At 39.3% G+C, this 23,082-nt stretch overlaps 1 protein-coding gene across 5 annotated transcripts in view; it reads right to left on the bottom strand.

Moving 5' to 3' along the window:
- Positions 1 to 23,082, bottom strand: part of TTC7B (tetratricopeptide repeat domain 7B) — a 140,244-nt gene that overhangs the window by 117,015 nt on the left and 147 nt on the right. For all 5 annotated transcript variants that reach the window (XM_062577172.1, XM_062577174.1, XM_062577173.1 and 2 more), the window contains exons 2-3: positions 7,017 to 7,171; positions 5,636 to 5,804 (exon numbers count right to left, since the gene is read on the bottom strand). In XM_062577172.1, the coding sequence (XP_062433156.1) occupies positions 5,636 to 5,804; positions 7,017 to 7,171 (324 nt within the window). The remainder of the gene's footprint in view (positions 1 to 5,635; positions 5,805 to 7,016; positions 7,172 to 23,082) is intronic.

The following is a 23,082-nucleotide window of genomic DNA, read 5'->3' on the forward strand; positions in this document are numbered from 1 at the left end:
CCACTGAATTTATACTGAATTCTTTTCCTGTAAACTGTCAGGATCATTCCTGCAAGAATCTCTGAGGAAAAATGATCAGGCTTAAATGTAACATCATTCTTCATAAGGCATGAGAAAACAAGCCAGAAGCTCAAATCACACAATAAATAACTTTAAATCTGGCCCAACATTTTCTCCTTCTCTTCATTCTCCCAAAGGCAAGATTCTATAAAATTAAAACCAAGAATAAAAATAAAAAAATAAAAAATCCTAAAGAATTCTATTTTATTAAGAACCAAAAAATGCTCATTCAGTGCTTGGATTTCAGGCACTGGAGCTAAAAGCAACATTGAAGAAATCAAGTCTAATCCCCAGGTTTCCTCCCAATCCCTGTTCAAGCAGGAGAGAAGGTATAAAAACAGAGTACAGAAATACCAGATTTTAACAGAAAAAGCTCTAAGTAGCTGGCGCACAGGCTTCCTAGCAAACTACTTGCTGACGGTCTGCCATGCCTACATAGCAATATAGGAGGAGGGAACTTAGGAGAAGGAAATTGAGTTCTTGACCCATTGCCTAATGAGGCTAGAAATCTCTGGCATTATTACTAAAACAGCTTTCATTTAGCATTCTTCCATGAAGAGCTGCTTGGTGTCTGCTGACACAGGCTAGCAATGCAGAAGATCTTATTACAAATGTATATGATTAAAGTTAAGTGCAGCATCTTTTGCTAACTGCAAAGTAGCTATTCACATTCACCTGACACTTTCACCGAATCTAATGGGCATTTGCATGTTTCTGTAAATAGAACTAATTAATAGACAGTCATTTAACTTGGCAAATGCAACATTAAATTTGAATATGGGTCAGCAGCAGTAAAAACAGTCTCACCTTACTCAACATACATCATCTAAATATAAACACAGATATTTGAACAGGCAATATGAGACGTGAAACAGCCTGTAGCAATAAGGCTGCAATCCTGTAATGTCATGGTCTGACTTACATATGACATCCCTCACATACTTGACAGGACTTTGTCACTGTAATGCAACACAGCCATCTTCTCAGATACCTGCGCCGGCCTACTTATCTACTACAATATAGTAAACATGAACACTATTTCTTAACTAAAAATCAGAAGTTTACTAAGTTGCAGGTTTTACAAAACATCAGACCTTTAAATTGCTCTTTTCGTCTCTAAGCATATGGAGAGATTCGCTAACTTGTAACAAAAGTATTATAAATCCATATTTCAATCATGCCTTTTCACTTATGCAGCAATATCAGAATCATGATATCTAAGACTTAATAGGCTTATTTCCCAGTTAAATATATACTTGTTACTTGAGTGTTACTGACAAGTAGTACCTCCCCAAATTAACACCTCAATATCCCACTGTGCAAGCATCTCATCTCTGCCTCCATAAGCAAACAATAATTGCTTAGAAACAGAAGAGATACTGCCATGCATGCTATCTGAATAATGCCTATGAGTGCTTTCCATTATATTACCTCATTCATAAGGTGATGAATGAGGTAATACTACATTCTACAAGGCTGAAGACTTGTAGAAACTTAATTGCTCTGTTCCCATATCCCTAGGAGAATATTAGCTTCAGTCAATATTGAAATGGATTCTAAATATATGCTTCCATATGACAGTGATGCCATACAGAGCTTTTTCCAGTTGGTCTTGTAAGATGGGAAGAAATATGGAAAGTTGTAGCTGAATTAGCATGTCTAACTTGAAGAAAAATGTCACCCAGATACATAGTCTTTAATTACTTTTTTATGGACTCTTGGTCCATACTTGGTCTTATTTCCATTCTTTGTATGTTAAGACCTTTCTTTAGTCTCAGAATTGTGTGTTGCCAGTTAAAATGATGTAGTAAAGAAAGTAAACAAATAGATACCAATAAGGGGGGGGGGGGAAAACATACTCTTAACAGGCCTGCTCTACTTATCAACAGCAGACACTAAATTATCAAAGACATGCACCAGTTCAAAATGTGCAAGATCCCTCAAAACTTCACTTTGAGCCAATATTTGACAGCACACTCTCAAGTCTATCCTTCCTTCCTCCTCTCCACCCCAACCCAGCCCCCTCTCTTAGCTTTGCTCTTGCTGCGTATGACAGCTCTAACAAGATACCCATGCCTAAGCCACATGCCGTGGCAGAAGACAGAATCAGCATTTTTCTGAGCTGTTTCTTGAGAATTCAGATTATTGGTATAGGCCTACTATCTTAAAGGCTGCTACAAACATAGGAAAGGCTCCAGTTTCAGGGAGCTGGCTCCAGCTCTGCTCCCACACCTGCTTTCAGGCCAACGCTCCGTAATAGCAGAGCCAAGCAAACTGGCCCATCTCCCCTACAACGTCCTTCTTCTACGCCCATTTGCCTTTCCCTGCTCACTCTCTCTTGAAATAAGCTGGCACCTCCATCCACAGACATCTCACTACTGAAAATTGTTTTATCTAGTGCTTTTTTTCCACTGTTAAGCATCAAATGCAAATATAGTTTCCCCACCACCACCACCCTTTTAACAAACTGATCCAAATACTCTCTACAAAAACTTGAGAATATTTAAGTGGTCTTTCAATCTGGAAGGTTCCATCTTTTCGTATCTATGTTTTATATGACATTTAAAAATTACCCTTCTCACTTTCTTCAAGTAAATCTTTGAAACTAAGACAATTCTGTATTTAATATCAAAATTATGATTTTATTATTCTATTTCCACATACACCACCTTCTACATACAGTCATCCCTTAGAAGCACAGCCCCCCCTTATTTATTAAGTAAATACTTGAGCTATGTCTGAATGGGATTCTGTGGACCAAAAAAAAAAGGCAGGGGGAAGAATAAGGTCAGAAAGCATGCCTGCCGTAAGGTTAACCACATAAAAAAGAGACTGTCCTTCACTACACATTTGTTTTAAAGTTGTGAATTTGAGGGAGCAGTGAAGAACAGCAGGAAGACACCCGAACTGCACTCTGTTCAGTTCACTGTGCAGCAATGACTTTCTCCTGACTTGCGAGGGATGGATATCTAAATACCATTGAATCCTGCCTCTGCTAAGTTTCGGAGGCTCTGCCGCAGGCATATGCTCTCGGTTAGTCTCCTTCATGCTTTCTAAGTGGACACAGTGGTGAGTATCTTCTCATCAGACCACTCTTACAGCTTTTTCTAGTCAACGTAAAGCATAAGATACCACCACTAACAGGAGCTTTTCAATCTTCTACTGCCAGAACCTCAAAGAAAACTTATCCTGTTCCTCCTGTTCTTTTCTGAAGCATTTTTTTGCTCATCATTACAAACTGCTGCCCATTAGCTGCTTGGTTGGATGAAATAAGGTAGGCTCCTCTGTCATCACATTAACAATATTGATCCTTTTCCCAAGGAGTAGTGAAAACTTTCCAGCAGCTGTGTGGATACTGAGGCCTCAGTAATGATTCACAAATTAATGCAACTGTACATTACAGGCTCCCAAAGAGCCAAAGAAAACCGAAAAGATTTCAAAGGCAGTTTGCTAGAATTTTTCTCAGAATTTTCAGTCATTAACAATCATTTAGTCTTCCTTGCTGGATTTAAATGGCTTTGAATCCTTTAAGTGACCTATTCTCAGCCAATATTATGTCTTACTTGCACCCTTCCAAACAGGCTGTCCTCAGCACTGACACCTAAAAGCCTCATTTTACAACATGTACGTCTATCCTTTGTTATTTATGAAGAAGTGTTCAGGTTCTCTTGGTGAATGCACTGCAGCCAGCAGATGGCTTCTGTCCATTAGTTTAACGACAGAATTATTCTAGAGTTGAAGACTGGGGCTGTGCGTGGAAACTCTACATTTCACATTCTGGATGGAGAGCCAGAGTCTTCTGATGTAGACTGCTGCACATAAGGAACCTTTTTCAGTGAGGTTTACGACCTACCAACTGGATGGCTACTTCATTCAGACACAGTCTGAGCTCTGGAGACTCCAAAGAGACAGTAGTAAGTTCCCCTCCCCCACCCACCTTTTTTTTTTTTTTTTTTGGTCAAGTCTGACTTTATAGCAACATAAGTCTATAAATATACACACAAATGTACACACACACACACATATACCCACACTGCTCAACACCACAGTTTAGTGAGTGTTTTAGGATCTTACTTCTTCTGCCAGGCTCTGATTCTATTTCCTCTTGCCACTATTAAAACATATTTTGTATGTTCACAAACAAGAAGAAAATGGGATACATGCGTGGAAAGCAGATCATCTGTGAAGATTAGTTTAGGGTTATAGCGTAAAATGCTCATTTAAGTGCCACGTTACAACCGCAGAAGAATCAACACATCCAATGAAGTGTCCTGCTTGAGCTACCACCTCTGTTACAGAACGAAAACCTCTGAGTGAGAAGGTAAGCATTTGGAGGTAGTCCTTTCCTAAATACGGAAAGGACTTTCCATAGCAATTAAGACACAACAACCAGCAGTCCCTGCCTCTTGTCTGAGGTAAGCTCATCATGATCAGTGGAGACTCGAAAGGATACAAACCCTCTGCAGATGGCAGGTCCACTCAAGGTGGATCTGCCTCAAAACTGGACAGAAACGAGGCAACTGACACATAGATATTTTTACTACCTCTCTGTTGACTGCTGCACTACACATTTATTGGCTGGGCTGATGCTGATGCTGATGCTTGCAAACAAGCAGTACAAAAAATTTCTCATTTCTTAGTACAACGATGATTTGTTCAAGACCACCAAAGAAACAGTCTAAAGACTCAGAAAAGTCATATAGTTATATCCTTATATAACAACTGTTATCCTTGAATCTGCAAGCAGAAATATCTTTTCCAGTGAAACCCAAAATTCCTGTAATAACAGCAGGTATTTAGTTGGGAAATAACTACAAGCCTCTAATCACCTCTAAATAAACCTGTGGCATATGAACTGACACTCAAAACACTGACCCAGCTCGCAGCCCATTAATGTGTTTTCTAAACTGAAGTGGCACTGCCACCTTAAGACACAAGGCCAGCATTACAATTTTCACTGTACTACTCAAAAACCAAACACAATAACAAAAATTTTATACTTGTCACTTTCTGAACATGAAAAAAAGCCAACACAAGATGAAACCAGAAATAAACCCCCACAAGAAAAGCATTGCTTTAAGTAACTTAGTTGAGCAAAACCGTAATAACAGTATTAAACAAAGGAGTAATTTAAGTTTAGCTTAAGCATTTTAACATTTGGTAAAAGGTGCAGTAAATTGAGGTGCTTCATTTCTGTCTACAGCTATTGCAATACATGCAAGTGCCACAATGGACTACTCCTGTAACTCTTAACTTTCAGGAACAGAAGTAACACTATTAGTATCTAGCCACACATATCATGACATTTACATATCAAAGGACTTTCAAATATACACATTAAAAATAATTTTGGGTGGTGGCAGCATTAAAATGAAAATACTAATAGACATTAAGAATCTTGTCAATCTAGCATAAACTCTGAATAATTTAAGGGACCCAAGCCACCTTCTTATTTATTCACAAATTCAGTATTTTGGCACCCTGTTGATGCTATGCAAGCCAACAGTTTGTTTAACTTTAGGCAATTAACTTTATTAAAATTACTTTATTAATATATTGGAAAGTGCAATCTTACCCTTTGTAGAATATGCTTCAGCAATCATTCTTAGCCTATACGGTGGCACTGCAGCTAGCTGCAAGTCATCTACTCCAACTCTGGCATAGGTATTCAGAGCTTCTTTGTAATCACCTTCCACATAGTTTAACTTAGCCATAATTAGGTTCGCTTCTTGTAAGAATTCTGGCTAGAAGGAAAAGGAATAAGAAAGCTTTTTTTTTTTTTTTTCCTGAGACAACACACCTAATTGACAGTGTTTTGGTCCCTTTTTTTTTTTATATATTCACTACAGAAACCTCCCAGTACATCTCTTGTAATTACAGAGCAACAAAGAATCAAAATTCTATCTTTATGTAATATTTGGAGAATTTAGGGTAGGAGGTGAATCCACAAAATGGTAATCCACCATGCTCCTGAGTAGTAATTTTATTCTCACTTTATTAGTCATTTTACACCTTTACATATTTATCTATACATGCAGCAGAAGTACCTCTCGGTCAGGATTCAGATTTGCTGGGTAACAAACTATTTAAAGGCCGTGAATCATTACAACCCCTCCAGTAATTTTTTTCCAATACCACAAGCACAGATCACAATAAAGTTTAAACTCAGTAATACATGCTCCACAGCCTGTATATTTAACTTGCAGAGTTTCAAAGTGTCAGGGCAGAGGAATGTCTTGAAGAAGACCAATGGGAGGAGAAAGTAATACTCTCACAGATCACTGGAAGTGCAACACAGGAAGTTAGAGATGACTGTAAATAAGGTTCTTCTCATCTCTCAGAAGGGATAGGTATGAGTACAGACAAGATAAAGCGATGTAGTAGCTTACAACAACAACTAAGCAAAGCAGAACCAGAATGGTTACTATCAAAAGATGAAGACAAAATCCCTCAAGCATTTACCTTTTTCTTGCCCCTAACTCTAAGTTAAAGAAACCTTTCCTGAATAGTTATGAGACTCCTTCAGGAATCTGTAAAATATTTTGCATATCTGTAACATCTTCCATGTAACTACACTGTTCTTTGCAGCGCATTATATACACCAAGTAAAACTTCCAAATAACATGCCGAAAGCAGTTTACCTAAGCATCCTTGAAGTCAATAACCATTTTCTTGTTTTATTAATGAAAGAAAATCTATGAACTTTATCTGAAGAAAATAAATTTAATATATTTATCTGAATTTATCTAATCTTATATGATTTATTCTTCATAAATCCAAGAAGGAACAAAAATCTATGAAATAGCATACCATTGATGTACTAGGAATAACATCAAAATAAAAGTAATAATGAAAAAAAACAAGTAACATAAGAACTTTCTGAACTTTTCCATAATTAGTAAACTACTGAAGTAAATTTAAACTTCTCTTATTCTTGCCCAGACTTACTTACATACCTTTAGGTTTCCTCTGTCTAGTGCTGCAGTGAGATGTTTCCTGACTTCAGTCAGCTTTGGCCGGGGGCCCCGGGGACTACTGCTCTCTTTAAGAGCATTTTCCTTCAAAAATTGTTCTAGTTTGGACTCCCCAAGAAGAAGTTCTGCCATGTCATCTGTAAAATAAAACCAAATATATTGAAATATCAGAAACCATCTCATTTCACTAACATTTCAGTAGAGGCAATCCTTCGCAGATCTGAATTTTAAATATAAGCTAATCAATACAAACACAAAGTCAATTATTCAGATTTAACACAATCTTCATGGTACTTTGTTCTACTTTTCAATTTATCATTTGCCCATCTATCATTGTGGAAGCAAGTCTCTGATGTTCCAAGCTATAATGGATTAAAGCATTAACTGAAAACCAGTATACTTCCCTCCTCCCTCAAAAAACAACAGTTAATTCAAAAGCCTTAACATATCTTGTAGCTTTCCAATTGTGGCAAGGGGTACTTCTGATATTCACAATACCAAAGAATGTGCTTCTGTTTCATAAAATGCCTAATGTAGCTTTAAATATGAATACTTAGAGATATTAGATTAATTTGTCCAACTAGTTGTATGTTGCAGGTCCCTCAGCACAGCTTTGATCATCATTCAGATCTGGGCTGCAACTACACAGGTATCGCCCAGACCTTGTTAAGGCTCCAGTCACGTGAAACCTTCTGTATGAAATTCAATTTCTTGTCATTCTCTCAGTTTCTTGAGACGCATACCACCACTTGGTAGTACAACATGGTGGCAGAATGTAACACCACGTTACTCAGCAAAGCTGGAGTGAGCACATTTGCTGAAATTCAAGAAACTGGTCACCCTTTACTTTGCCCATATCCAGGACCACCAGACTTATTTACTGAAATCTGTTGAGTAGTTTTTCTGGTGATGAGATAGCAGTGAGAGATATCTTCATTATTTGGGATTTGAAAATATCAGATCACATCTTGCAACCAAGGGCTAAACAACCTGAATTTGAATTAAAAATAAATAAATTAATTTTAAAAGGAGGAATACAAAAAGCTGACAATGAAAAAGGTACTGACAGCCCTAACCTTTAACAGTGCCCGTAGAGATTAAGGGAAGGGAACGGAAAGACCCAAAACATGTAGAACTCAGTATTACTGTAGAGGAAAATCTTTGGGAACTATAAACACATCATCATCATCATCTCATCTCTAACTGCAGCAAATTACAGCACAGTTGGACCAGTATATCTAACCTACATACAATGTCATTAAACAAAAAGCTATAAAGACTAATGCTGTCCTGTAGTATGTCTTAACAAGCTAAAGGACAAAAACCTCAAAAAAAAAAAAATTCCTTGAAACCTCAAGCTAACTCCTAAATCACACCTTCTTGAAAGGAGATATTAGAGACCAAATAGCAAAGATATCAAAGGAACTACTCTTGTTCTGCTTATGTTTTTAAATTTGATATTCTGAGAATGACATTCATGGTGACATGGACATTTATTTGTTCTCATTTACCATCCACTAATGTTTTGCTTTTTCTTTTTGCAGAATAGTTTAAAGAGATCTCAGATAGATGAAGACAAGACAGAGATACTGCCTGGTTACCACTCTGATTGATTTTCTGGCTTTCAGAACACAGTTATCCAATTTGTCAGCCCCAGATCTGCAGTGACAATTCCATTCCTTTAGCCACCAAACAAAAGTTTATCCAGGCAGATTAGCTACAGTCATCTCATATCTAGATCACACAATACTAACTAATCTTAAGTGTCACTTTGGACATGTACATTCCTCTTCTAAGAGCACCTTTACAACTCGTCACGCATGCTTTGATTTGCCCAAAGTGTGCCCCTTTTGCTCAGTTTAGCCTCATGACAACAATGCATTCCAGATGCAGGTTTGTACCTGGACTAAAGTTTTTGTAGTCAGAAAATGTTGGTCCCTTGAAAGATAAAGAAGGGAAATTAAAACATTGTCCTAGTGCAACATTACTTTAGAGAAACTCCAGGAAACTGACTTGTATTAAAGGCAGAGAATTCCCAGCCCAAAGCCAAATATTACTACTACCAAAAAAATTGCTTTTATTTGACTGTTCAACACTCATGTGGCAAAACTGACAGCTACTTAGTTGTTCTAACAAGCCAACTGTACAGTTCAACATGCATCTGCAAATCCATCATACAACTTGCACATCCCTTAAGCAAGAAGTTCATCATTTTAAAGCTTGACTGAAACATTTTCATTTTATCAACTATCCTCAGGACTATAGTACAGTTTAACAGAATAAACAACAAAAGTCAAACTGACATTCTGACAAATGTGAAGACTCAAACTTTGTATGCTATTTTACATAATACAGGTACAAAATATTTGCACAATATTTTAGATACAGCTTACAGTATACATCATTGAAGGTAAAACTAATTTAAATTTGCACATTGGGAATTTAATGTTTTTGAACAGAACTAGTATGAGAGGGTTACTATAGTAGGAAAGAATTTTTTGGTAAGGCACAAGAAACCATTCCCAACTGCAGCAGGAGACACGGGAGTTAGAGGATTTTAGTACTTGCTGTGTCTATCAGAATGGAGCACATTTATGAGATTCACAAAACTTAACATGATTTACAGAGTCTTTCTTGTGTTTAGAAAACGGGGGGGGGGGGGGGAATCTTTCCTACAGTATGAGTTTTGCCTATATAATATCAGAGTACATTAGAAAACGGGTAGATGCTCCTGACACAAACAACTGGAGGAAACATCAGGTTTTGAAATCCCTTGTCCACAGACTCCACTGCTCCACTTCCTTGTAGCAGCAGCAGCTGCCAATTCAGGTAGTTGTGACCAACCTTGTTCTCCTAGGAAAGGGCCCAAGCAGGAGATCCCAAACTGCCTCTCGCTCCTAGCCACAGCCCTGGACTCCCTAGCAAACACTGAGCCTGCCCAAAAATCAGGTTGAGCTTGTTTGAAGGGGTCCTCCTGGAGGAGGACAAGAAAGCCAAATAGAAATATCACCTTTACTGAATTCAGCTCATAGTCCTGGACCATACTATTCTCATCTGTACCCAGACGCTACTGTAATTTGACAGGCAGTCAAAACTTTGCAAAGTTAAGTAATCCCCAAACCAAGCTATCATTGTAAGTTCCTCTAATATTTTACACCTGGAATTTTTAATTCTCTGAAGAAATAGAAGTAGAAAAGGACTCAGTTTGTTCCCACACATTCACAGTAATACAAATGTATTTCTGGGAATTTTTGAAGCAATTTAAAATAATATTTTGTTACTCTTTCATTAAAGCCTGCTCAGATAGAAAGAAAAAGATATTTTAAAGTACTAAGTAGGAAAAAAATAGACTAGCAATATAGAAAGAGCAAATAGGGAGTAATCAGCTCCATACTACTGATCTTTTTAACAGACTAAGTACAGGTTGGAAGAAAACTTTGGAGGCAGTCTGGTCCAACTTCCTGCTCAAAGCAGGGCTAACTTCAGTGTTGAAGTAGGCAGCTCAGGGTCATACCCAGTTCAGTTTTGAGTATTTCCGTGGATGGAGATTACATAACTTTGCCAGACAACCTGCTCCAACATTTGACTGCTCTCTTTGTAAATATATTTTTTTTCCTCCCCTCTAGTCAATCAACTTTTCTCAGATTGCAATCTGTGTTCATTGGCTCCAACCCTTTCACTGTGCAGTTCTGAGAAGAGGCCATCTTCATCCTCAATGGGAGAGTAGAAAAGACAACAGCAGGACTCCTTCTCAGCTTTCTCTTTTTAAGACTGAATAAATACAGCTTGGTGTATTGGTCTTGGTGACCCTGCACAGGACTTGCTCTGTATCAATGTCTCTCTTTTGCTAGGGAGTCCAAAACTGGATACAGTACTCCAGATGAGGTCTCACAAGTGACAAACAGTGGAGAATAATAATTTCCCTCAAAATACTGGCTGCAGTCTTGCTAACAGAGCACAGTACATGGTCAGCCTTCATTGCCACAAGTGTATGCTGCCAATTCACATTCCCTTTTTTGTCTGCCAGGACCTTCAGATACTATAAAGCTGTCTTCTAGTTGACCCCCTCCCCCCAAGCCTGTATCATTATCCACCTCAGATATAGGACTTTGGCATTTGCCTTTGCTAAACTTCATAGATTTTCTTGTTAGCCCATTTCTCTGGCCTGTCAAGATCCTTCATTTTTTTCTCACCCACAAAATCACTGAAGGTGCGTTCTCCATGTCCAGATGGCTGAGAAAGGTATTAAACAGCATTGACCCCAACATCAATCCATACGTCCTACTCTTAACAGGCCACAGGTGGACTCTGTATCACTGGCCACAACCCTCTGAGCCCAGCAATACAGGCAGTTTTCCACCTACCTCTTGTCCACTTATCCAAGTCACGTATTTTCAATTTAGCTACAAGAATACTATGGAAAACTGTGTCAAAAACTTGGGCAAAGTCAAGATGAACAATACACACAGTCATCCCCATGTTCACTCAGCCTGTCACCACAACATCAAAAGTTATCATGTAGCTCTTGGTATACCCATGTCAGATGACCCCAATTACCTTTTTATTCTTCCAACTAGCTTCATGTAGACAGAGCTCCCAGGATGACTTGCTCCCTAATCTTCTGAGGGCCTGAGGTTAGGCTGAGCAGTCTATAGTTCCCCAGATTCTCTGTCTTGACCTTCTTGAAAGCAGGCATGAGGTTTGCCATTTTCTAGTCACCAGGAATCTCCCTTGATGATCATGACATTTCAGAGATGAGAGAGTGGCCTCGCAACAACATTGGCCAAGCCTTCAGCACTCTCACGTGTAACCCATCTGGGTCTTGTGGGGTTGTGTATGCCACTCACTGTGCCTAACTCTGTCTTCCTCTATTAGGGGTAATGCTTCACTCCACAAGACTCCACCAGTGCTCAGGAACCTGGGAAGCCTGAGAACAGGCAAAGAGGTACTGAGTACATCAGCCTTGTCCTTTCTCACTCGTTCTCCAAACCGCATAGAGCAGTAAGTAACCTCATGTTTTCTTTAGCTTTCCGTTTGCCACCAGCATATCTCTTTTATTGAGCTTTTTTTATTGCCCTTTACATCTCTCGATTTTCAACCCCAGCTGATCTTTGGCTCTTCTAGTTCAACCCGTTAATGCTCAGACAATGTCTCTCTACCTCTCCCAAGGCAGTCCAACAAATCACACATGCTAACGCACCACACCTCTAATCTCAGTGTGATCACTGCTCTGCAGTTACACACGGGTTTCTAATTTCTCCATCCTCTTTAAAAATATACCTCATGACTCATACATTAAGTATGCCACCATGGGGTAATTTTCCATCAATATGAACAGATTTTTTGCAAGCACTGATACAACATACTAAAAAAGCAAAAACGGTAGAGACAGTTGTAACTTTCCGCAATAAGGCAAATTTTCCAAGAGAAGCAATACCCTAACATGATTTTTTCAAATACTCAGCATCTATTCTGTTACAGTTTGTTTTCTGCGGCTTCTTTCTTTTCCTTCAAACAGAACTCTTAATGTAATTAATAAAAACCAGTCACTTGCCTATCTTCAGTTTCTAGCTGCAAACTAAAAAAAATATTAAGGACCAAATCTAACCCTGACATTTCATACCAAATCCCCTTTGGACAGACTTATTCTGAATTCCACATTTCATTAGCTACTGTATTATTATAAACAGATAGTAAAGTTGAATACTATAATCAGAGTTTCCCTGTTCAAAGATATCTTTAGCATACCTTTGCAGGGTTATACTTTCCTCAGCCTGTTCTACTTCCTTGGAAATCAGAGTATAAACTGCATACACAGAAAATATAGCTGTTTTTGCATAGCAATGCAATCAATTTTGGTTAGTCTCATTTTTCATACCATAGTAGGTATAAGGTATGTGCTGTGTGAAAGTATCTCAGAGATCAGTGACCAGTTACAAACTTGTAAAACTGTGCTTCAGAAACGTTCACAGGATTCGACTATTTGCCTTGCAAAGAATAGGTCATCGAGGGGTCCTTTCAGTGCAGGCATTTTGCTAATAACATTCAGAATGCTCCAGAGAGAAAATCTGAGCGCACGATTTCTGTTTACAAGCCTCCTGATGCTTTAGAAAAGCGAGGAAAAAAAATAAGATGAAGCATTAAAAATAATACTTGAGTTTCAGTACAGTAATGTTCTCCTTGGGAGAGAAACAATGAAAATGAATTTTGTTAACTATATTTTTAAAGCTAAGTGGCTATTTAAAAATGGATAAAAATGTCTGTTCACTCTAAGTTTTAAGGGTTGTGCAAGTAGATGCTTCAACCCTGTTCTATATCCAACCAGAACAAAATATTTCATTTAACAAATATTCCTTTTTTCTTTTATTTAGTTTAACACTTTGCTAAGCAAACTTTGTTTCCAAAGAATACTGAGGAACCACAAATATCACGCACCGTAAGGAATCCAAATGACATGAAAAGAAAAATGAAGTGAGAAAACAGTATTTACAATGAAAACAGTAAGGTCTACAACTGACGTTCTTTCACGCTTCAGAACATCAGAAGTGTGTTGTCCGGTAGTAAATTTATTTTACAAAATTCCTCACCTCTCCCCTCCCCAAAAGGGAGAAAGAACATCACCAGATTGCCGAATCTTAAGTGGAAAAATGACTTGCAGCCTGGGAGATGCTGAGCTACTGCCACAGTATGTTACTAGTCAGAAGTCCCACAAGTAGTTTCAGCCTTACTATAATCCCTATTCAACCAGTCCAACAAGTAGCTGAACCAGGCATACACAAATTAGAGGGAAATCAGAGCACTTATGACCATTAATCAAAGAACAGTGCTATGAAGCATTTTCTGAAGTCCATTACTGTGGTTTCCAAGACTATTCATGTATATGCTTATAGCTTAAGCAAATTACTACCACAGCACCACTGCTAGAAATTTATTTTATGAGGGCACAGAACAGAAAGAACAGAAAAACATAACAGCGGTTTAAAAATAAATTATTTTTATAGCTCTTTATTTGCTCAGTCTCCCAATTTCACCTGTAAAACACTAAGATCATCAAAACCTTATATAATCAAAACAGGTAGCTACACAGCATCATCCAAATTATTGATAAATGTATGTTTGAATTAAGCTTGACTCATTCAATAACATACAATGGAAAAAAAAAAAAAAAAAAAAAAAAAAAAAAAGAAAGACACACATCAGGCTTCCCAGTGTTGTAGATACAACCTGTAAACAGAATCATCATCACCTCTGGGTATTTTAATTGGAAACAGCAAGTATGCTTCTATATTTGATTGCAAATGGTGTAATAAACATCTCCATAGTTCTAGTAGCTACACTGAAGGAGAATGATCAGAAATTAGCTTTCATCCATTTACATTTTGTTCAAATCAAACAGATGATCAAATAGTGGCTTAGAGAACAAGAAAACCACACACTGTGGCAGACAGGAACTCTTTTCAGTCTTCCTTCTTTCCATGGCTTGTCTCAAAGGGCAAACAAGTTTCCCCGACACTACTGACTATAAAAGAGCCTTGAGCCAATTTCAGGGGAAGGCAAAACAAAACCATGTCATGGGGGAAGTGGTTTGGGATCTTGCTCTAATGAAGAGCTACATCGCAGCACCTGAAGTTAACAAATTTTACAGACTATGATGCCTAAATCCAACTTCTGCTCTCTGAAGTCAAAGGGTGGGGTGGGAAGTAGGTTGATAAACAGAGACTGAAGACACCATGATTCTGCTTGACTTCTCATTCATGGGAACACTTCCTTTCTCCTTGTCCTCACCATCTAGAGGTCTCAGTTCTCACCTTCACACCCTGAACAGCTCTCAGTATTAATTAAGTGCTCAGTATTAGTCACTGATTCATTCTCAGGCCAAAACGGTGTGGTTTTTGTTTGTTTTTTTGTTTTGTTTTGTTTTTGTCTAGAGGCTCACTGGAAGCCCAAAGCTCAGATGAAACCACAGGGATGAGCCACTTTCCCTAGAAGAGGGGATACTGGAGTATCTTACCATCTCCAAAAGCCAGTCACTCCCCAAAGAGCCTCCATGTGTCCCCTTCTCCCCACTAGCTCCTCTAGGAAAGTCACAAGTAAATTCTTGCAAGGCAACAGCGCACACCCATAGATCAGAGAGGACTGTCTTGGGTACATAACTACAAGCTTTGAGACAGAAAGCATCTTTTAGCAGCTGATCATTTTTTCTTTTATCAGCTGTCTACTCTCCTTAAACCCTTAGAGCAATCTAAATAAAGCCTTGATTAAGCACAATATTTTCTCCCAGTTAGGGTAAAGAGACTGTAATTAAAATGGTAGAAAGAAAAACAGAAGTGTGGCTGGAAGATGAGCCCAGACAAATTTGAATTTGAAGTAAGGCACACTTGAAAAGTAAGCATCAACTTTTTCACATAATTAGCTGCAGCAGAAATATGAAAGCACTAACAGTTTCCATGCCCTTTCTTATTTTGGTTACTTTTCCATAAGTTTTACTGAGAGAAAACAAGCTACTGAGCTGAGGTGAGCTGCATTTGGGATTTGCTTGGAGCCAAGAGGCATCTCACCTACTTCTTGCAGAAAGAGCACAATTTAAGTTGCTTTTTGGGACAGGGAAGGGATAAGTCTTTTGTGAAGCATGGCAACACCTTCCACCTCCTGACTCTCTGTAAATGCACAACCACGGAGATGTCTGCATCAGGGCTCCAGCACCAAATATGCTTGCAGCTGAAAAAACTACTACTTTGTTCCAGTAAAGTGGCTGCTCTAGTTCACACAGCTGTTGCAACAACAAAACAACAATACACAATCCCAGATTACATGCAAAACGCAACATTTTTAGCCATTTAACTGAGAACACACCAGAGGAACAGCAGCCTTTGCCAAATACTGTCCCATACAACTCCTTTTTTTATTTCCTCCTTTCTTTCAGCGCAGATTAAGCATTCAAGACCTACTTCAATTATAAAGATAACTAAGCCTAAGTATCTAATAGGGTAAAGTTCTGACCTCTTTTCCAGATGATACAAGCACACACTCCAAAGTCCTTACTTTGCTTTACCACATTTTACATATTACAGAAACATCAGCTGTAGACCAGCTGATAAAACTAGGATTTTTGATTAATCACTGTTAATATGTCATCTCTAAAGAATACCAATATTGGTGACAAACTTAATAACAGAGTTTACTTATGGCAAATTGCTTTTGTCCTACTACAGTATGACAGATATTAGAGATTTCCAATGTGATAACTCCACAAGCATTGAGGAGGTACTGATTGTGCCCTTCCAGCCTGAAGATTTATAGCTCTGTCTCCAGAGGTCAGTCTATTCTGTGAACTGAATGAGCAAAAGTCTTGTAGAAAGAAAGAACAGCACGCACGCCTATAAAGCTGTACCAAAATGTGTAAAAGGAGACACTTCAATTTTATTTTTGAAAGGGTGCCCGTAGACACCTTATTAAAAAAAAAATACTGTTCATGTATTCCCTTTTCCTAAAGCCAACGCAAGGTTATAGTGAAGGATTATATTTACACAAATACCTTTTCAGTAGAATCAAAGATCAGCAGTGGGAAAGGAACCTGCAAAAACTCAGGCAATGTTGTCTCCAGAAGCACCAGAGTAATTTCATAACTTCCTCTGATCACAGTACTAATACCTGCCACTGCACATTCTCTCAAATGTTTGCTGACACCAGAGAAATGCTGAGATTCAACACTCTTGATCTATCTCCACTCCAGCCTCTGGAAGAAGTGTTCTCTGATGATTAGAGACCTTGCTACCAACTAACGTTTCACTACCAGGCAGACATTCTCACTCCCTCTAATTTATCCCACCAGCCTGCCCCTTACTTCTTAAAAACCCATTTCTTGTCTCCAGTCCCATCCTATCAGACCAGACTAAATCATGTTCAGGACAGATAGAATCACAGAGAATCTAACTTCAAACTTCAGGGGCATGCGTTCTCTCCCTTGCCTAACTAATGGAGTATTTCATATCACATCCTAAAGTCTGATCATTTACAATATATATCTGCAGGGAAATAGCCCATATTTTGTATTTTTGCAAACATTTTCCCTCTTCTTTATCTTGGTGCCAATACAATTCAAGAAAAAGTGATATAAGCAATCCTGAGTATAATGAGCTTATTAAAAAAAAAAAGTAAACTTTAACCCCTGAAGTTAGGCTAAAGCAACCTAGAGCATCTATATACCAATATATACCAGTTACATGTACTGTCAAGTCAGGCTATCAGCTATCACTTCTGCCTTAATTTTTAAACAGAGCAGAGTACAACCAACAACATTAACCATGAAAAAGCTAATTTTGAAAATAATTTCATATATGATGCATGGAAGAATCCTTATAATTTAATATAAATATCTATAAGCTCCAAATACCCAGAAGTACTTATTTCACTCCACTCAGATCAATCACATAGCTTCACACAAGGGGCAAGTCTCTACCAGCAGGGTCACTAAAAAGAGGACATCTACTCCAAACCCCATTTACTTTCGCCCTCTGCTAGGTGCTCCACTGTTCAGCTTCCCTCAGCTGTTTTGTTACCTTCTTCAGACCCCTCAGCAATGCCATCCAGCTCAGAAAGACAGCAGGAACTAACCCAGAAAGAGGAGCACCCAGTTTTCTGTTGGGCTGGCATGTTAAACACCACCTCTGGTGTTCATCAACACAACGGAGAGGGCAGGAACATAGGGCCAAGAGAAAGCATAGAGGGAAGGAGCAGCTTGAGCACAGGCCAGAAGAAAGACCTCCTCCACACGAAAGCAGCAAGGTGTTAGACCAGCTCAGTTACTCGTGAAATCACAGACTGACTACGCTAGCATTTCCCTTCCAGATGACAAGTTGGTTGGAACACGAGCAGCAGATCTACACCATTACTTGCACTGTTATAACACCCCTGGCTATCTGAAGAAACAAAGCTGTCAGTCAAAAATAAGGCAATCCATCTAAGTACCTCCACCATCTTTGCTCTTCATTCATTCAGCAAAATATGTGCTCTTAGGATGCTTATTCTGTAAATATTCTTGCAATTCCACAGGAAGGAAAACAAGATAGACCACAAAGAAAGAGTACACCCCATTTTTGTGGAAAAGCAAAAAGACAAGTCACTCAAGCGACCTGCAAACTTTTCTGGTAGAAGTGTGGACCTCTTCTGAAAGCTTTGCACAATAAATTATATTACAAGCTGTATATGTACAAAACAAACAAATTTTGTAAGTACCTTTAAAGTAGGGCATGAGTCTGAGCAGACTTACAAACCCTTGGTTTACCCTGAGGATAAGCTTTACCCATATACATCTGAAAGCTCGAATTTCACAAAGGAACAAAATAAATGAAAACTGGTAAGATATTACTATTTTTACTTCCTTTTCATATAAAGATGTACAAAAAGCATAGAAAGTGACAAACAAAAATAAACACACAAAAAATTTCCAATCCTTTGGTTTTGGTACTCTGCTCCCAACTGCTCTCAGCTCCTATTTGCTCCTTAACTGTGCAAAGTAAGTGTGCGGAAAGATAGATTAGAAACTAGGTGTTGACAGGGGAAAGCAGGCAGAGGAAAAAAAATCAAAGGGAAAAAAAAGATACAGTAATAGGAGTAAGAAATTCAATTGGAAAGAAAGCAAGCAAGACAGAAGTATGCTTAAAGGCTGGTCATCAGCAAACTTGATATCTCTAGGTAATGTTCTATTTTCATGGCAATGTCACAGTGCTCTTGCTAACATATAGATCAGCAAACTTCAGGGGCATGCATTCTCTCGCTTGCTTAACTAATGGAGTATTTCATATCAGCTAAGGTTTCTAGAGAACTACATCATTTTACCTCACTGCAGCTAGAGAAATTTGCCTCCTCAGTGCTTCTTCAGAGAGGACCATAGCTTGCACTGCACTTGAGCAAGGTCAGGTTCTGATTGTAGCGACAGTGAATGGTCGGAAACACTCACGGAAATTCATGCATTCTTTATTTTACCCACTCAGCTTGCCACTGAACTGACCTAAGGTTTCCTCACTGTGTTTCCAAAGGAAGGAAAGAAACTATTTGAACGCTGATGTTCCAAGAACATTGTGAGCAGCTACAATCTTCATACAGAAGTCCACCGCAATAACTTCCTTTGAGATGCTACTGTTCCATCAGTCATGATCATAAATTCATGACTTAGAAGCAGCTTTGAAATGTGAATGCTAGCTTCCAAAATTATCATTTGAACTCCACAGAAATCCAGCCATCCAATTCCCAGAACCATGAATGATGTGATAAACTCATTATAAAAATAAACTAAAAAGTTGCAGAGAGGCTTCAAAACACACCCTCCAGAAGATGAACATTTCATTAAAATACATGAGTCATTTGTAAGATCAACACATTCTGTCAAACTTACTGAAAAAGGAGCAGCACTGGTATTTCATAAGTCTTATTTTTCAGTGTTTGAGAACAGCAACTTTACAGATCTCTTCAAATACAAAAGTGTTAATGGAAAAAAATATTAATGGGATTTCAACTACATGTGACTACTAACATCAAAGTGTTGCAGCCATCACTACACTAAGCTGTGATTTTTGGAAAACCTGTTATTGCGTGTTGAATTTTCTGTGCACAACAGTTTTTGATGCCAATCAATTTTTCCAAAACAAAGTTGTATTTGCTTTTCCCATAATTAAAGCCTTGAATTAAAAGTGGCCCATTCAAACTGGCTTAAAATAGAAAAAATTCTATAACTGATGCTCCCCAATTCTGGTCACATTTTAAAATATATTCTCACTCATTAATATTAGATATTCAATACTTAATGTTTTACTTTTTCCAATCTGTGAACAATTAAGTTTCTGCTTACTGCTGTTACTAACTCTTATGATAGGGCTTCACCATCGTCATGTTCATTTGCAATGTTAGGTAAAATTCAACAAATGCAACCAAAATTTCTTCAGATCATTTTCTTAGAAGGAAGCATTTTGTTACTTAAGCTAATCTACACAAAGTTGCCTCAGTGAAAGCTGCTTTAAGATTATATTTCTAGCTACTTCAGGCTTGTCTCATTCCATTCTGTTTATTAAGGCATACTCAGGATGCGAACCCTGAGGAAAGGCCTCTTTCTTAAAATCAGTCAGCTTATGTATCAGCCAAGTGTCACATCTTTGTGAATCTCAGAGCAGCATGATGTTTTCTATACCAGCTGCTACTGTTTTCTTAAATTCTGCACATAACAATCCTGACCCAATCAAAGTGCTTACAAAGCAAGATCTCAAACAGATTTGTGTTATGCTGTATCGATCTTACTACTGTTGCTGAGTTCTGGTTCTGAGGGAGCAAAATATGACATGAATTGAATAAGCACCAAACAACTGAGTTACGTTAAAGACCTTTTTTTCATCTATCTATCTATCCTTTCATGCAAAAACAATGCAAGTCACAAGCTTGACATAGAACATATATTTTCCACTATCCAAACTGTGACTATGACTTACAAAATACTGAAGGCAGTGACCAACCCTTTTATTTCTCTCCCCCGTTTTATCTTAAACCTCAATACCTTCACAATGCCTTTCAAACACAATCCATCAGATATAGAAATTAATTCTAGCAAGGGCCATTTTTGTGCATCCAATATCCTACATACACTGACATTTAGATTTGATCCATTGCCATGTTCTAATAAGACGCTTAATTCTATGAGGGAATTGATGCATTAGGATCCATGAGCAGAACAAATCAGAGAAAACAATACGATAATCAAGTCCACTCATAAAATGCTGCACCTCTCAAGAGCTGCACTTCTCTAGAAGTATTTACTAGTGCCTTACATATGCGCACACACACACACATAGCTTCATCCTGGGAGCTGTCATTGTTATTTGTTCCTTGCTCCAATTTAGGTTGCAAGTTTCGTGGGCAAAAATATAGAAAATACCATGTGAGTGCAAGAAAATCCAAATAATGATGTAGCCTCTTAAAATTTCTGTCAACTACTCTTCCACAAAAGTAAACAGTTTCCAGGTGTAATGCGATCCAGATAAGGTAATAGGCTAGTGATTTGCAATAGTGTAAGATTGAGGAAAATATAAGAGGACTTCCCCAAAGGATCCTTCCCATCTGGGTTCAAGGAATAAAAAGCCCTATTATCAGAAATGCTTATATCCTCAGCTAAAATGCTGCAACACTCAAGAGTCAGAGCCAATTCCCTACACAACAGTATATGGACAAAATGAAGTTATTTCTCTCCTTCCCTCCTCTTATCTTCTCCAACATGGTTGGAGTTGGGTAAAAAAAAATACTCAAAATTGAAGTCAAACTAAGGATTTAATTAACAACCTACTTCTTGGACAGCTTTCTGGACTACAACTTTCACTGCAAGTACTACACAAACAACCAAACACCTATCTACCTCTGAGCTACCTTCAGAAACTTGTCAATAGTATCTTCTGCCTTTCTGAAGGGGCAGAAAAACCTTCTCTCTCTCTCTGTAATGTTATTGCCCCCTCTTTATTTTAAAAAAATATATATTATAATCCTTTCAACAAGATCCAGTCATTTGGAGTTCTGGCTTTTCTTCAGATCTTTTGGGGATGCAAGTTCTTCCTTAAGTTTTCAAATTCAAATTTAGAAAGCCACATCTTGTTATCAACTTCTTTCTTCACACTCCATCTTTTCACTCTGGTTCAACTCAATACATCGTAATCTATGACAACATTCCTCTTGACCAGACACTTGAAAAAATACTTACATTTTCTTGAATGGATTTCTATGATTAGTCAATATTCAGTCTTAATGGAGTTCTTTAAGATTGCCTTGTAAACTTTGTTTTCCATTGCATTCTTCCTCTCAATTTTGCTATACAGCAATAACACTCATTCTAGAGAGACACTCAATAAAACATCTCCCTAAACTAAATATTAACACCTTTCCCCCGCATTTTCTTTTAACCAACAGAATAGAGGTTACTTTCAGGATCATCACTCAGTTACTGAAGTCCTTAAATTCTCTCCCTCCTCTTCAATTCAAGCTTTTGCTCTTCTGTTTGTATTCCCATAGACTTCAACCACACAGTTTTCTTCTCTCCCCAGATGTGCAAAGCTACCACTGCCTCCGCAATGTGCCCCCAACAATCGCACCCCATCCTCTCACTGCTTTACCTTCTCTTCTTGGTAGTCACCTCGAGTTCTCCATCTCCAGACTTGGAGGGTTTTTTTTTTTTTTTTAAGAGAGAACTTGAAGCACCTCATGCAGACGAGCGAGCCCACAGAGGCAGACGCTATCCCCATACCTACTCTCAACACCCAGAACGAAGCAGTTCAGGAATCCCCTGCTAAAGAGAACTTCCCTGCACCTCCCCAGCTCGTTAGGCATTTCCACAGCCCATAAGAGCATATCATCTTCCACCTCCTCTATCTAAAATTTAAAAGTTAGGGAGATGAGAAATAAAGGACCAAGTAAACCATTCACAGTTTGTGTAAGGAACAAAATGAAGCAGCACTGTATTGCCAAGGCACGCTTGTAAGTAACAGGAGAGGAGAGAAACCATCGCAGAACACACTGTTAGTGCAGGCACTCCAGGGCGGCACAGGACCACAGGAATTACAGGCAGAAGGGCCGCACGCACGCCGACAGCATGTGCACCTGCAAAGCCGCAGCACCCACGATGAACCCCCGGCTGCTCCGCAGCTTAGGGCACAAACCCGCGGGCCGCGCCGCCAGGCCGGAGAAACGCCGCCGCCGCCGCCGCCGGGCGCCTGCTCGGGCGCCGGGACCCGCGCGCCGCGGCAGGACCTCCCGGGGCCGAGGGGCGCGCCGGCGGCCCCCGGCCGGGCTCAGCCCCCCGAGCGGCGCGGGGCTCCCGCCCCCGCCGCCCTCGGGCAGCCCGCTCGCCGCCGCCGCCCCCAGCGCGGCGCGGCCCGCGGGGCCCCTCACGCCGGCGCGCCCGGCTGCACCTGCCGGCCCGGCCGCCGCCGCCGCGCCGCAGCCCGCTCGCCGCCCACCGCCACGGCCTGCCGCCGCCCGCCCTGCCCGCCGGCGGCGCGGCGCGGCGAGGCCGCCCGCC

The sequence above is a fragment of the Rhea pennata genome, chromosome 5 (assembly GCF_028389875.1).
Source record: "Rhea pennata isolate bPtePen1 chromosome 5, bPtePen1.pri, whole genome shotgun sequence".
Taxonomy (NCBI): Eukaryota; Metazoa; Chordata; class Aves; order Rheiformes; family Rheidae; genus Rhea; species Rhea pennata.